The sequence below is a fragment of the Nyctereutes procyonoides genome, unplaced genomic scaffold, assembly GCF_905146905.1.
Source record: "Nyctereutes procyonoides isolate TBG_1078 unplaced genomic scaffold, NYPRO_anot_genome, whole genome shotgun sequence".
In the NCBI taxonomy this organism is placed as follows: Eukaryota; Metazoa; Chordata; class Mammalia; order Carnivora; family Canidae; genus Nyctereutes; species Nyctereutes procyonoides.
Genome location: NW_026575048.1, coordinates 30,732,707 through 30,749,496, shown reverse-complemented (window position 1 = coordinate 30,749,496; position 16,790 = coordinate 30,732,707). Strand labels below are relative to the sequence as shown.

The window sequence follows — 16,790 nt, the reverse complement described above, 5'->3', positions numbered from 1 at the left end:
AAAGATGTGAGCCCAAGGATCATTAGGTCATAGAAAGTAAGTTCAGAGCTGGGGATTCCACATCCATTGAGAGAGAACACTACCAACCCAGGCTCCAGGAAGGGGCCAAGAGGATCTGCTCAGAAATGCAAGTGAGGTGATGTTGCAGTGCCTTGAGCTAGGGACCCAAAGTAAACTGTTCTGCTGTCCTAAGAATGGCCAGGAAAGTCAGACCTACCCCAAATCCAATGAGTGTGTTTTTGAAAATGTGATTTTGGGGGCAGCCCGGGTGGCTCAGCAGTTTAGCGCCACCTTCGGCCCAGGGCATGATCCTGGAGACCCAGGATCGAGTCCCATGTCGGGCTCTCCCTCTGCCTGTGTCTCTGCCTCTCTGTGTGTGTGTGTCTCTCATGAATAAATAAATAAAATCTTAAAAAAAAAAAAAAGAAAAAGAAAAAATGTGATTTTTGAGTTAAATAAATGATCCTTGGGTTTTCTGAAATTGGTGAATTTCTGGGTAGCTCTTTCACTCTGTCTGCCAATTCATCTAAGTAAAAATTGCCCTTCTGGAAATGACCAGACAAGATAATCTTCATACCTGTGTGATGGACCTGTGTGAGCCTCACTACTATCCACTGAAGTAAACACTCTGCACGCATCTTCAATTTGCTGATGCCCGGGCTTAAAGATTTTTTCTATTTCTTTCAGGAGATGGCCAGCCTCAAACGACAATTCACTGAACTGTTATCAGATATAGGCTTTGTAAAGGAAGGACTCAGAGCAAGGGAAATCGAGAAGAGGGCCCAAGGAGGAGATGGTATCTTGGACGCCACAGGAGAAGAGGTAAAGAATGCGTAGTTAGTTCTTTTATTTCTCTTCAATTGATGCATGAACCATATATGAACTCCCTTAATTCTTCACCTAAGCCCTCTGAACAGTGGGCTTAGTGGCATTCTTGATTTTCTTTCCACAAAGTATCAGGTAACACTCCTAAAAACAGAAGGGTTTTTCTGTTAATTGCTACATTTTTTTTTTAATTTCATACCAGTTCGTTCATTCGTTTGTTCTTTCTTTGAAAGAGAGAGAAAAAGAGTACATGCATAAGCAGGAGGGGCAGAGGGAGAGGGATAGAAGAACTCAAGCAAACTCCTTGCTGAGCACAGAGCCTGATGCAGGGCTTGATCTCACAACCCTGAAATGATGACCTGAGCTGAAACCAAGCTACTTAACCAACTGTACCCTCCAGGCATCCCCGCACTGGTTCTTGATAAGCCTATAAGAGGTGAAATAGATGTTTCAAGAATGTCTTCTTAAATCACACCAGCCTTTTTCCAACCAAGGATAGTTCTTCTATATGACCGTGGGAAGAACGCTTCTTCAAGAGGAACCTGATGCCACTCTGTTCTCAGTGCATTTAGTTCTTTCTGCAGATGATGAACATCTCATGAACCAGAATCTCTGTCTACTGATCCTTAGAAGCACTGGCTTTGTAATTGCTTCGCAGAGACCCAGAGTTACTGGGGCTTCTTGGAGTGGGTCCTGTGTGCATATGGTCTAGTAGACTTATTTTTTACTTAGAAGGAAAGAATTTCTCTAGCAAAAACATAGAAATTAGGTATTTTAGTTTTGTTTTAAGAAAGAAATCATATGTAATCTAATGATAAATTCTAGGGTACAGACAGAAGTAGCCACATTACTTATAAGATCAATGCTTGCTTTCTCTCATAGGCAAACTCAAATGCTGAGAACCCCAAGCTGATATCAGCAATGCTGTGTGCTGCTCTTTATCCAAATGTGGTGCAGGTAACAAAACATTTTTTTCTGGGTCCTACCACTTCTTGTTTGATTTGTAGCCAGGGGACATAAGTTAAGACATACAAATTAATTATCTTAAAGAGATGCATGCAAATAAACACAGAGCCTTTTAAACTTTGTACACATTTCCAATCCTTCAATTCCCCAAATCTGTTTAATACATCATTCAAGAATACATTTATTGTATAAAATGAAGTGCCTTTTTAATCCTTCTGACAGATTACGACATTCCAGAAATTTAAATGTACATAAATGTGACCCTGTCAGTAGTTTGTGCATAACTAGCCTTCTATGTTAGATAGAAGCTTGATTCTACCACAGTTTCCCTTATGGCCTCCGCTCTGGACTACAGTTAGATAAGAACAAAATCAAACAAGCTAGGGCTCTGGCATGGGACCACCTGTGGCCAACTTTCTGGAAAACCCTATCTGTACATTGCTGTTGTACCTGAGTTTTAATTTCCCAGCCCTTGTCAAACTTAGAAAGACTGAATTTGTCAGAGTACAAACTTGTTTCTCGTTTATCATTTTGTTAAATGCTCAGTTGACATCTGATGAATTTCTGGCACATTTTCTGTTCGGTACTTGAATACTTTTCAAACCGTTTGAAATTTATTTAAAAAAATCATTTGGAGCAAAAGCATGGAGACAAAATAACCCCAAAGGATTGGGGAGAATAAATAAAAAAATTTTAAGGCAATGAAAATACTCTGCATGATACCATTGTAATGGATACATGTCATTATACATTTGCCCAAACCCATAGAATATACACCACCAAGAGTGAGCCTAAAGGTAACTATGGGCTTTTGGGTGATTACGATGTACCACAAGTTTTTAAAAATTGTAATACTACTGCTATCAGAAGCCCCCCACAATGAACATTCTTACTGTTAGTGGGAGTGTAAATTGATATACCCTTTCTAAATTTAATTGCTGAGGACTTATTAAAAACTAATTGCATGTATGCATAAAGCTACAGCTAGAAGAATGTTCATTCTAGTTCTGTAATTGCAAACAATCAAAAGTACCAATAATAGGGAATTTATTAAATGATTATAGATCCTTACAACTAGATACCATATAGCCATTTAGAATTATGTTTTAAGAAAATAACATGGAAAAATGTTCTCAAAATATTAAGCTTAAAAAGATTATAGAAAATGATCCTATGTTAATTTCAGTACCTGTGTACTTTTATTTATGTTTATAGATTTGTTTCTGTATAAAAACAAATCTAACACCAAAAATGAAAATATTTATCAGATACAATTAAGTTATCTCTTAATCATGTGATTACAAGATATCTTTATTTTCTTATTTTTTCCTAATATATTATTTTCTATAGTAAACATGTATTATTTTTGCAAAACATATATATATATAATTCATATATATGTGTATGTACATATACATTTATACATATATAAATATATGTGCACATATATTTAAATTTTTTTAAAGATTTTTAGTTTATTTATTCATGAGAGACAGAGAGAGAGAGAGAGGCAGAGACATAGGAAGAGGGAGAAGCATGGAGCCCCATGTGGGACTCGATCCCGGGACTCTAGGATCTTGCCCTGGGCCGAAGGCAGGCGCTCAACCGCTGAGCCACCCAGGTACGTCCCTAAAATTTTTCTTTTTAAATGAGATAATGTGTTTATTCATTTTTTCCCCCTCATTTGGAAAGAAAGGCATTTGGAAAAGTAGGATTACTTCCAAAAGTAGCAGATTCGTCCTCCACTGCTGCCAGCTAGATGCAGCTGAGAATCGGTTTCAGACCTCCAATTAGCAACATCCATCTACCCCCATATGGCTGGTGTGCCGTAGAGTCTCCCAGGGCTACTGCACCTACATCCACACTTCTTGGTGGTCAGAAAAAAGAAATAAAAGGGGGAAAGTATGCTTATACTACCTTCAAAAGGAAGCAGGGAAGAAACAGCCAAAGCATTCAGACAAGACTGGTTTTGTGCCAAGGGATGCTTCTGGTCATAGAAATAAATACATACATACATACATACATACATTTATTATTATATTTTTTTCCAAAAACCTGTTGTTTAGGTGAAAAGCCCAGAAGGGAAATTTCAGAAGACCAGTACCGGAGCAGTCAGAATGCAACCAAAATCAGATGAGTTGAAGTTTGTCACCAAGAATGATGGATACGTGCACATTCACCCTTCTTCAGTGAACTACCAGGTAGGAATGGTGGGAGACACCTCTATTTACATACGGCAGGTCTTGTGGGGAGCAGCATAGTCCCTTCAAGTGAGCCAGACCTCCTTCTATCCTTCGCCATCCCCAGCAGCACCACTGTCTTGGGGGAGGTTGAATAAGTATGAACAGACTAGAAATTGGGCAGTTTGGGGAAAGACTATTTCCATTTCAAGAAAATTCTACTGGATACCAAAAAAAATGTTCAAACCTGCTTTCAGATGTTTCTTTGCAGTGGGGATTTAAGAAGTCAGGATGTAAAAAAAAAAAAAAAAAAAAAAAAAGAAGGATGTAATGAGATCACTAAATCTGTGCCTTAAAAGGGAATGACCTGTGCTTGCTGATGGCACTTCCTCGGTGCTTTCTCCCGAGGCCAGGCCTGCTGCTGAGGCTGTTCCCAGCGCTCCACTGAACTCACCACCAGCTATGCATCACCTCCTTGGTGTCCTACCCAGTGAACACCCCCTGGTCCTCATCAGACTTGACTCTTGTGTAGTATCTGACACCGCTAACCTCCTGTCCTCTTGAAACTCTCTTTCATGTGGTTTTGCTTCTGAAATGCCACTTTCTTCCCTTTCTCTGATCATCCCCTGACACCTCTTTTAGGAGTTTTTCTTCCTTTGCTCTGAAATAGCGGTTCTGTCCTGAGTTCTCATTTCTCACCGTAGTGCACTTTTTCTTCCTGAACCATCAGAGCATAGCTCTGTGATTCTCACTGCCGCCTGTGTGCTGTCACTGAGCCCCTGCTCCTCTCTCTCTGGGCCTGGGCTCTTTCTGAGCTCTCCTGCCAGAAATCATCAGCCAGATAATGAAGATTCAAATTCCGTATTTTCCACTTCATTCTTTTCTTCTTGTATTCCGTCTTGGTGAATAGCACCACCCAAACTAGAACCCTGCGCTCGTAGAGACCCTGCCACTTTTCTCTTTACCCCAGTCCTTGTGGACACCAGGTCCCAGCAGTTCCGCCTTCTGACACTCTCAGATGTGCTTGTTCCTCTTCTTCCCACTGTCCCTTCCTCATTTCAAACCCCAACATCTGTCTCTTCTCTAAAGTGCTATAATGATCTGACTTCTGGTCCTTTCTCTCCAGCCTTTTACAGTACTGCTGCCAGAATTAACTTTACAAAACATACATTGGGTCACATCATCCCCTTGCTTGAAACTCTTCATATATGGAGTCTCCTGCAAACTCTCCCATGACTTTTCAGGCCAGGCCCCTCTTTTACCATGTCTCCCACTGCTCCTCCCTTGATCATTCTGTGTGCCATGACATGTAACATGCTTTCTTGGAACCTGGAATACATTCTCATTCCCAGCAGGCTCCTCTAATTTGAGCTTCCATTTAAGCAACTCTCCCTCAAAGTTGCTTTGTTTCTTGGTCCACCATCAGGTGTGCATTTTATCCACAGTTGTGCTTACCATGTTATTTCATGGTTTGTGGTACATCATCTTCATGGAAGTATGAAATTTCTAAAGACAGGAATTGTATGGTTTTCATTTTTATGTTCTTGACATGTAGCAGGGCGCCTCCCTGAAAGCAGACACTCAATAAAACTTTGAGGGGAGATGGAGAAAAAGAGGACAGGGGGATGGAGGAAGAGAATTTGAAGTGTGAGGGCTGGCCAACCCCTGGAACTACTGAGTAACGTGTCAGCCAAGCACTAAAAGGGTCTCCTCAGCCCAGAAGACTTTGAGGACCAGATGGCCATCTGGTCTTTCAGCTACATACGTACTTAGGAGCCAGCGGTCACAGTTAGTTCTACCTCCTCTTCTGAGTTTACCATGACATTCATGCAATGATTCCAAACTATTCAGGCATCCAATTCAGTATCTCCTAGCAGTTTCTCTGTGCCAGGCACTACTCTGATCCATGGAGGACAGTGGATGAACTAGACAGACAAGGTCTCTGCCCTCAGGGAGCTTAAGTTCTGCTGAGCAAGACAGGAAAGAAATAAGTAAACAAATCATCTCAGGTTAGTGACAAATGCAATCAAGGAAAATAAAACAGAATAAGAGATTGAGAGTGATAAGAGACAGGCCATTTTGCCAAATATGGTCGGGGAAAAACTTGCTGAGGAGAAAGCAACTGAGCATATCCTAAATGAAGTACAGGGCGAGCCATAAAGATATCTAGGGAGAGAGCATTCCAGCAGAGGAAATAAGTGCAAAGACCATGAGACAGAAGCATATTGGTGTGCTTCCGGAGATGCAGACCAGTGGTTGGGAGAGGTGGAATGGGATGATGAGGTGCCAGAGGAGCAGATGTGTCGGGACAAGTGGGCAGGGTCAGGTTGTGTGGGACTGTGTGGGCCATAGATCTGAGATTTTATTCTTAGGAAGTCACTGGAAGGTTTTGAGCCTAATTGGATTTATGTTTTTAAAAGATCATTGCAGGGGTATCTGGGTGGCTCAGTGGGTTAAGTGTCTGCCTTCAGCTCAGGTCATGATCTCTGGGTCCTAGGATAGAGCCCCACTTTGGGCTCCCTGTACAGTGGGGAGCCTGCTTCTTCCTCTGCCTACTGTTCCCCCTGCTTATGTTCTCTGTCTCTGTCAAATAAATAAATAAAATATTTTTAAAAATAAATAAATAAAAGGTAACCGTGGCTGCTAGGTGGGAGACTGAGATGTAAAACAGAAGCCAAGCAGATGCTTAGGAGGCTGTGGCAGTGGTCTGTGGGAGGCAGTGATGCTCTGAACTGAGGTGGTAGCTGTCACATTGCGGGGAATATGTCCGTTCATTATGTATTTTGAAAATAGAACTGACAGGACCTAGTGATCATTTCGACAACATGAGAAAAATTTCTCAGTTTGGGACGTGAGCAGCTAGGTGAACGGGAATATCACTTACTGAGCAGGAGGGGAGTACTGTAAGTTGGGGAAAATCAAGAATTCTTTTTGAACATGAGTTTGAGATGATTATTAGATATCCAAAGTGAGACGTCCTGAGGTCGATGCATGTAGAAGTCTGTCCTCAAGGGAAAGGTACAGGCTGGAGATAATTTGGGGAATTGTCAATGGACAGGTGGTACTTAAATCCATGGAGTGGGTGGAGTTCCCCTCAGGCTGCCAGTGCCCTCATCTGAGGTTTCCTGTTCCAGGTCAGACACTTTGACAGCCCCTACCTGGTGTACCATGAAAAGATCAAAACCAGTCGGGTGTTCATCCGAGACTGCAGTATGGTGTCCGTGTACCCGCTGGTCTTGTTCGGAGGAGGCCAAGTGAGTGTGCAGCTTCAGAGAGGGGAGTTTGTTGTGTCCTTGGATGATGGTTGGATCCGTTTTGCGGCTGCTTCCCATCAGGTAAAGGCTAGCAGTTCCGTCTCTGAAGGAGCCCCCCTAAGGGCTGTATTTCAATTTTTCTAGTAGTCACGTGTAAAAAATACAAATAAGTGAAATTAATCTTAATTTTATTTAACCTAATACACCTAAAAAGTTTTATATTCAACATGTAATCAATATAAGAATTTATTAGATATTTTATACTCTTTTTTTATATTAAATCTTTAAAATCTGGGATGTATTTTACATACATACACCAGCACATCTGTTTGAACTGGCCATTAGATTAGCCACATGTGACAGATGGCTGTTGTATTGCACAGTACAGGTCAAGAAAGCCAGAAAGGGTTGGTTTAATTCAGCAGCCCAGGGACAACAAAAGCCTGGTTGACCTCATGATAGCAGGATGGCTGCCATAGCTCCAGGCCTCACATCTGTGCAGCAGCACACTGTCCAGCAGGGAGACAAGAAACTTCTTCTCTTAAACCAACTTCAATGACCAAAGGAATGTCATAAACTCTAAGGCCGTGATGATCTGAGCCACTCTGGCAGAGCTCATAGCATGAGCCTTTTTGAGTTAGGCCAGGTGCAAACTGCATGGTTACCAAATAATGGGGGAGCAGCAACCATTTTGGGAAGACATCTCCAGTGCCCGCTGTACATCAGCATTAAGAAAATGCCATAAAAAAGGTGGAGTTGTTTCTTCCCATGAAAGCATCAAATGTATCCCAAAGCTACAGATTTTTTGGCTTTAATATCTAGCATTTTTAATTCTCCATTTTCCTGCTTCTCTTGGAGCAAATTGTAAAAGTTGACCAAGCCTTAATATGTAGAACGCTACATAGAAGCCATTCTTCCAGATTTAATCTTCTCTTTAAATGAGATGTGATAGAGGAGACTTTTTATAATGGACCCCATTTATTATATTGCAGAGCTGACATTGAGTGAACGTTCTTAGAGCTGCATCAAGAAATTTTAGAAGTACTTCTAGAATAAAAATGTGTTAGTTTCTCCCCTCCCCCCACCATGGAGTTAAAATTACTACCAGAAATCTAAAATAATGACAGTCATCCGTGAGATGTTTCCCTTAGGAACCTTTCCTCCCTCATTGACCCAATCACGGCTTACATTGCAACTTTCATTTTAGGTGGCTGAATTAGTAAAGGAACTGCGTTGCGAACTTGACCAGCTCCTCCAGGATAAGATTAAAAACCCAAGCATAGATCTGTGTACATGTCCGCGAGGATCTCGGATCATCAGCACAATTGTGAAACTTGTCACCACACAATAAAGACCAGTCTTAGGAGAGTGCTTGCTACTCCCCTGCTTCTTGCTTACCTGGGAAATAATAGCAGCACCTCTACCTCCAACCAAGCTCTGTGCTGGGGCTGCCCTGGAGGGGCCCAGGCACTGCCCACTCAGCTGAGACACCACATTCCCTTAGAGGAGTTTCCCAGACAGTGTTGTTAACAGCTCAGGGGCACTCCCAGCACAATTTGGAGTGTCGATGTGAGGCAGTCTCAAAACCAGCTTGCTGTCTTTTTCTCTGTGACTATTCTGGGATAAATGAAATTCCCCTCCTAATACAAAAGTGAATGTTTAATACAATTCTGTTTTAATGTACGTATTTGTTTTCTCTTGCTTTTTCCTGGGGTAAGATAGGAGCATGGGGAGAAATACTGAATGTTTTATCTATCATAAAGGCTCATCTGAAAGAAGTTAGAACAGAGGACAAAAAAAAAAAATCATGTGAACAAGAAAAATTAAGATTTCATTTTAAGGCTAGGCTACAAAGTAAACTTAAACCTAATTTCTGAGGGATTTTTATTTTTACTCATTAAAAGTCGGCCTAAAAAAAACAACCTTGAAGAGCTCTTGTTATTAAATGCAAGCTGGTTTTATACTTACCATTCTTGTTCAGAAAAGCAGAACAATCCAGGTGTCTTTGTTCTGTTTTCAGTTTTCCAATTAGGAATCTTTGCTCTCTCTTAGGAACATGCTCAGATCTAATGGCCACATTTCACGATACCCAAAGGGGAATTTTGATGGTATTCTCATCCAACTTGGCATAGTCGAAGTAGAAAAGGTTGCCACACTAGTGTCAGATTTACAGCCATAAAAATATCTTCCATGAGACTGCTTATTTTCAGCTGCCACTTAGGAGAATGGGGAGCTAGCATTTTTGAAAACTATGAATACATTTACATTTTCTCTGGACATTTATCAGTGTGGCTGGAAGAATCCCGAAGAGCTGCATAGAAAAAATATTCTTGTGTTTCTCTGGCGCCCAGGTAGAGTCACTACAGATTTCATATTATGGATACAATCCAAATTAGTCAGCAAAACCAATTCAGTGAAGGCTGTTCCCTTTTCAGCATATTACTTCAAATGTTTAAGTTTTCAGAAAACCTCTCAGACTGTCCCAAATGGCCAGTGTCAAGTGTGTTGAAGCTTTGGCATGCTTGAAATGTTTAGACTCTAAGTAGTATTTTTAAGAGGCATTAACTCATGTCCTCACTTTAAGTAAAAAAACATGGATATGCATAGCACCCGCAGTATTCAAGTTCTGACTTGCTATTGAAACAAGGCTCATGTTACAGAACCGCTCAGGAGAAATGAAGGAGAAAACCGCACTAACCCTCTAAAACATTTCTTAAACCAGTTTTGACTCTTGGTGCTATAGTGGAGCTCGTGCTGGCTGCCCTAGCTGGAGCCATCTGCCCAAGTGGACCTGCAGCTTCAACACAAGTTTGCAGCAGAGCGTACAGCGGGGCGATAAACAACAGAACTTTCCATTCAAAGTGCTGCGAAATCGTTCCCCTCGAGGAAGTTATTCTTGGGCTTGTTACTTGCAGCCACATACAAACGCACAAGTCATTTCACAGATGTGCCAGAAAGATTGGAAAAGATTGGGAAGCCTTGATTGAAGACACTGAATAAGAAAATCCTCCCCCACCCCCAAAACTGAACTTCGTAAGCCCCCTCATTAAAATTATGAAATAAGTGAAACGGGATTACTTCTTCGCAATTGAAGATCAGAATGTAGTATAGCATTTCAAGGTGAAACCAGATGTCTAAACCCCAGAAAGATGGTAAGCACTTCATGTTAATTGTATGGAGAATTCTGTAAATGTTTCTTACATATTTGTTTTACCTTTACTGGAATCTAGCTAGGAAACAATATTGGTAAAGTACTTGCTACAGAAGTAGTCCCCTCGTGTTGCAGTCTGTGTCAGTGGGGAGTTCTCAGGAGATGAAAACAAGGTAAACATTCTTGCAGAGGTGGTCATAGGTTGGCAAAGCATTAGGTTGGTCTTCTTCCTACTTGAGTTCCATATCTGAATATTACAATTCAAACTCTCTGACAAGTAGTGAACTTTGGTCTTTATCCTCCCATTCTGTTAGTGAGCAGTTTAAATAATATGCCAAAGCACACAGCCTGTGGATCTGTAGGCATATATGGTAAATGTTCTTTTTCCTTTCTGGGCAATGGTTTTAATATATCCCTAAGAGGTTATCATAAAATAAGACCTTGTGAAAGTACTTTGTAAAATTAAAATGTAGCAAATGTAAGCAAATTGGGACCAAGGGTGTGGTTTTCAGATGCAGCCCAGGCTGGCTTTTTGAAAACTGCATTCTGTCTTGTTCTCTCAATTGCTGGGCTGAGCTGGGGAGCTCAGGCGTCACATTCTTGACATTGTCCTTTGTGTGTCACCTAATTGCCACATAAATAAAGATCCCTGGGGGCAGCAGAATTATATTATGTTCATGGTGCCATTGTACGTAAGCCTATGTATATTCTGGTGGTTTCCTCCTAAGTCCTGCTAGAATTAGGCATAATTCCCAGGGTTTATTTTCTCCCAAAGTGGGGCGTGGGGGGGGGGGGAGAACTTGCTTAAAATATTTAGCCAGTTAATAAATACAGAGTGAGCTGTTGTTTTCAGAAGTTAGATCTTGATCCTGAAACTGTCAGTATTTGAGTATTCACAGGACAGTGCCTCAGGTGGAAACACTGTAGAAACAGCTCAGTCTATTGCCACAGCAGTCGTTTCAGACTGTTCCAGAGTGACAGGCTTCTTCGTGTCTTTTTAGTCTTATGCATGTAAAGCTATGTAATGACTGTGTAAACCATTAACCACAGTGAGTCATTAACAGAAGAGACCTTTTTCTTGCCATTTATAAGTTATTATCCCTAAAGTGATTTATCAAAGAGATTGGTCTTAAATAGGATTTATAGCCAATCATTAATCTTCAAAGTGCTTTAAAATCTTAGATGTCTTAATAATTTGTTCTGTCAAAGAGCAGAGACAAGGAGTTCTGTTGGAGAATCACTCGCTTGATACTCTTTAGGAAAGATACAGGACAGCAGCCTAAACATGAACTTGTCCCCACAGACAGTTCAGCCTCTGCCCCATCTTTGCCCGTGGGGCCATCCCCGAGTCTACTCCTGAGTCGGTTCCAACCCAGCTGATTGAGTATATAAGCTAGGACATAGTGCCCCAGTGAGATAGCTACAGGAGAATGGCTTAGATTCATTCACTGGATTTCCTACCTATATTTCAACTTTTTAGGAAAAAAACAAATTGCAACAAAGACAGTATGAGGGATTTGTTTGAAAAGGCAATTTCCCCAGGGGTGCCTGGGTGGCTCTAGTCATGATCTTGGGATGAGGAGATGGAGCCCCGTGTCGGGCTCCATGCTCAGTGTGAAGTTCACTTGAGATTGTCTCTCTCTCTCTCCCTCTGCCCCTCCTCCCAATCATGGGTTCTCTCTCTCTCTCAACAAATAATCTTTTAAAAAGTAGGGGGCAACTTCCCATAAATACCAACAATGAAAATCAGTGTTTAGGATGATGATCCTGACATTATAAATAACGATATTCCTAAATATGGTGCAATTATATATTTAATAAATATTTTCAACAGAAGCATTTCAAACAGGTTTTTAAAATTATTATTCCTTATGCAGATTCCTGCATAATCCTTATAACACAGTTACTGCTACCTCCAACCTGGGTTTTACTGAAAATGGCCTAAAGGAGTTTATTTTCCTTCCATGTTGAATGAACTTATTTTATGAAAGGGAGATTATCCATGGCCAATTTTCTTCTACAATGATTCAAGACAGGATAACATAGCCAAAAAGACTCATTTACTTCCTGAGAGTCCCCTTGTGGTAAGTTTTGCCTCATTCCATCCTTAACTTTCAAATGTATTAAAACAAAAGTTGTGTTAACCTTTCAAGTAAGACTGTATTTGTCCAGAGGTTGATAACTACAATACAGGATCTTATCATGTACAAAGACTATAAAGAAGTTTTCTCATAAGAGAAAATGTATATTTTACTTGTTTTAAACCAGTGGTTCTCAACTGGAAGCAATTTTGCCCACCAGGGGACATTTGGCAGTATCTTGGAGATGTCACCGCTGAATGGGGGATTGGGGTATACTCCCAGCATCTAGTGGTTAGAAGCCAGAGATGCTGCTAAATATCCTACAAGGCACAGGATCCGCCACCCCCCTCAACAAAAAATTATTCGGTTCAAATCATCAGTAGTGCCAAGGTGGAGAAAATCTAAACAAAATGAGATAGGTAACTACTTAAAAAGTCTATTAATTAGATACAAATTATGCCCATAGTTGTCTCTGAAAATTATGCCCAAATCAACTCTAATAAACATGTACTGTGTGCATAAGAGCTTATGAATCCATCATGTTGTTACCAAAATACAGTGCTTAATAATTTGAGGAAATTATATGTACAAATGGGAAAAACCATGCACACCCAGATGGGTAGGGATATATATATATATATATATATATATATATATATTTTGAGTTTATTTATTTGAGAGAGCAGCGAGAGAGAGCACAAGTGGGGGAAAGGGAGAAGCAGGCTCCCTGCTGAGCAGGAAGCCTGATGTGAGGCTCCATCCCAGGACCCTGGGATCATGACCTGAGCCAAAGGGAGATGCTCAACCAACTGAGTCACCCAGGTGCCCTGGGATATGTTTATTTTAAAAACATGTTCTACCATTAAATTTAGTTTTTATAAATATCACTTATTTTGAAAATGTGAAAAGTTAAAACATGGTTTTTGAAAATACAATTTGTATATGACACTCATATTGCTAATGTTTTTCACTGCAAAACTGAAATTCTCCCGTGTAGGCCCACATTAAGATGTCTGAAATGTGCACACCCTTACTTTATCTTTCTGTTATTTGAACAGAGTCCAACTTAGTAGACTTTGGCCAATATGGTATAACACAAATAGGGTTTTAAGAAGGGGGATGGGAGTATATAGCTCTCTAGGTAGATAACTGTAAAATGTTGAAATCTAACATGAAGTCTCATTGGGAACTGTAATTTCTAGGCTCAGTAACCCTTCTACAGTTTGAGCTGGAAAAAAAAAATCAGTTTGTTTTAGGACTTGATTATTAGCAAGATTACCAGACTGAAAATCAAAGATACATTATGCTCTTTAGAAGACAGATGTCCTTACAAATCAGGGGCCATGCTATATCATGGGCACCAAGGAACTATCCCATATGAGGAGGAAACTAATCCATTGACTATAGACGCAAAACAAAACAATCTGTAATCATAGACGTTGCTGTTAATGCTACCCTTCTGTCTCTGAAATTCACCTGTGCACTTTCCCCTTTAAACTCCAGCTGTCCCCATTATTTCTGGCCCATAAATCTTTATACCACCCTTTTCCATAGTAAGCATGGCGAAGATTAATTGAAGCATGCAATCTGATTAGTTAAGAGGGAGGCTGATGGTCCAGTTTATAACTAATGTGTACTACATGGCTAGTTTGAGACCCATACTGGGGTTGCAGACATTCATCCGACATTTATGCTCGTAATTTCAATATAACCAACATTTTAAGCAGGTGCTATGTGCCAGCCACCCTAGGAAGTCAGGATATAAACAGGAACAAAGGAGAAATAGGACAATGGAGAAATAAAGTTTCCTTGAATAAATTCAATCAGGAGCATAATTTACCCCCTGCAAGAGCCTTTGAAGGTTCTAAAGAAACTAGATGGCCTATTTGTTGACATTAAAGGAAGGATACTAATGGCTTTAAGTCTTTTATTCTGCTTTTGAAAGATCTCATCTCATTCAGCAATTACGTGTGCTTTTTTTTTTTTTAAGATTTTATTTATTGAGAGAGAGTGTGCAAGTGAGAGAGGGAGAGAAAGCATGAGCAGTGGGATTGGGAGAGAGACAGACTCCCTGCTGAGCAGAGAGCCTGCTGTGGGGCTTGATCCCAGGACTGACCCCAGGATCATGACCTAAAGCAATGCTTAATCGACTAAGCCACCCAGGCACCCCTAGGTGTGCTTCTTTAAACACTGTAAGGGGAAATAGGTGGAAGGAGAAAGGGGAGAAAAAAAAAAAAAACACATTGTGAGGAAACTTCTGTATATCACCAAAGAAGTAGCTGTAGGGAATAAATGTATGGTTTACGTCCTCTTGAAAATGTATTTGAGGGTGCCTGGGTGAATAATTTGGTTAAGCACCTGACTCTTGGTTTTGGCTCAGGTCATGATCTCATGGGTTGTTAGATAAAGCCCCACCTCAGGCTCTGTGCTCAGGGAGGAATCTGCTTGAGATTCTCTCCCTCTGCCCCTCCCGCCAATCATATGCGCTCTCCCTCTAAAATAAACAAATGTTTAAAATTAGAAAAAAAAAAAAAAAAAAAGAAAGTCTATGTGAGGGCAGCCCGGGTGGCTCAGCGGTTTAGCACCGCCTTCAGCCGAGGGTGTGATCCTGGAGACCCCGGATCGAGTCCCACGTCGGGCTCCCTGCATGGAGCCTTCTTCTCCCTCTCCCTGTGTCTCTGCCTCTCTCTCTCTCTCTCTGTCTCTGTCTCTCATGAATAAATAAAATATTTTTTAAAAAGTCTATGCGACCTTAAGTTAGGCAAAGAATTCTTAGCTACAAACACAAAAAGCATGATAGGTAACATAAAACAAATTATAAATCATACTTAGTCAATTTCTTAAACTTCTGCAGTTCAAAAACATCGAGAAAATATAAGACAAGCCACAGACTGGGAGGAAATATTGGTAAATTATATTTTGATAAAGCACTTGTATCTAGAATTGTATATCTAGAAATATATGTTTAAGACCTCTTACAACTCAAGTAGAAAACTCAGTTTTTAAAATGGGCAAAATACTTGAGTAAACATTTCACCAAGGATATACAAATGAGTTAATAAGCACATGAAAAGATGCTCAACCTCATTAGTCTTTAGAGAAATTCAAATGAAAACCACAGGGAGATACTACTTCATAACCTCTAGAATCACACATAACAGGTACTGATAAGGGTGCAGAGAAACTGGAGCCCTCATTACATTACTGATGGCACATAAAATGGTGTGGCTATATTAGAACATAGCTTGAGTTTCTTAAAAAGTTAAACATAATTTATCATATAATCCAGTGACTCCACTCCTAGGTTATTTCACAAGAGAAATGAAAATATATGTCCACACAAAGGTTTTTCACAAATATTCACAGCAGCATTATTCACAATAGCTCCAAACTGGGAACAATCCAAATATCCATGGTGACTGAATAAACAAAAAGGAGTATATTCACAATAGGATATTATCCAGTCATAAAAAGGAACCTGTGACACATGCTACAACATGCATGAATTTCAAAAACATAATGCTAAGTGAGAGAAGCTAGACACCAAGACCACATATGGTATGATTCCATTTATATGAAATGTACAGAAATGTAAAAGCTACAGATACAAAAAATTAGTGGTTGCCTGGGACTGAGAGTGGGAATGGGAATTCATTGCAAATGAGATACAGACTCTTGTGAGGATGGAAATGTTTAAAAAAAAAAAAATAAAGGATTGTGGTGATGACTGCACAACTCTAAATGTAGTAAAGATCACTGATATCTATACTTCAAGTGGATGAATTTTATGGTATGTTAATAATACCTCTCAATAAAGTTCTTTTTAAAAATATATTGGGTGCCTGTGGTGCCTGGGTGGCTCAGTCAGTTAAGCCTCTGACTCTTGGTTTCAGCTCAAATCATGGTCTGAGGGTGGTGAGATTGAGCCCGACATAGGGCTCTGTGCTGGATGTAGAGCCTGCCTAAGATTCTCTCCTCTGCCCCCCATTACTGATGGCACATAAAATGTGCTCTCTCTAAAAATTAAAAAAAAAAAAAAATGTGGTGCCTGGCTGGCTCAATCAAGCACACAACTCTTGATCTCAAGGTTGTTGAATTCGAGCCCCATGTTGGGTGTAGAGTACTTAAACACAAAATCTTTAAAAATAAATAAATAACCCAGCAATTGCACTGTTGGGGATTTACCCCAAAGATTCAGATGCAATGAAACGCCGGGACACCTGCACCCCGATGTTTCTAGCAGCAATGTCCACAATAGCCAAACTGTGGAAGGAGCCTCGGTGTCCATCGAAAGATGAATGGATAAAGAAGATGTGGTTTATGTATACAATGG

The 16,790-nt window shown here is 40.4% G+C and overlaps 1 protein-coding gene across 7 annotated transcripts in view; it reads left to right on the top strand.

Annotated features, from left to right (window-relative positions):
• The window catches only part of DHX57 (DExH-box helicase 57), a 63,720-nt gene extending 47,431 nt beyond the window's left edge, over window positions 1–16,289 (top strand). For 6 of the 7 annotated variants that reach the window (XM_055327025.1, XM_055327023.1, XM_055327027.1 and 3 more), the window contains 5 exons: window positions 688–822; window positions 1,708–1,782; window positions 3,858–3,992; window positions 7,106–7,306; window positions 8,433–16,289. In XM_055327025.1, coding sequence (XP_055183000.1) covers window positions 688–822; window positions 1,708–1,782; window positions 3,858–3,992; window positions 7,106–7,306; window positions 8,433–8,576 — 690 coding nt within the window. In that variant the 3' untranslated portion in view covers window positions 8,577–16,289. The remainder of the gene's footprint in view (window positions 1–687; window positions 823–1,707; window positions 1,783–3,857; window positions 3,993–7,105; window positions 7,307–8,432) is intronic. The other variant, XM_055327024.1, reaches the window with a different exon arrangement.
• The last annotated feature ends 501 nt before the right edge of the window (window positions 16,290–16,790 follow it).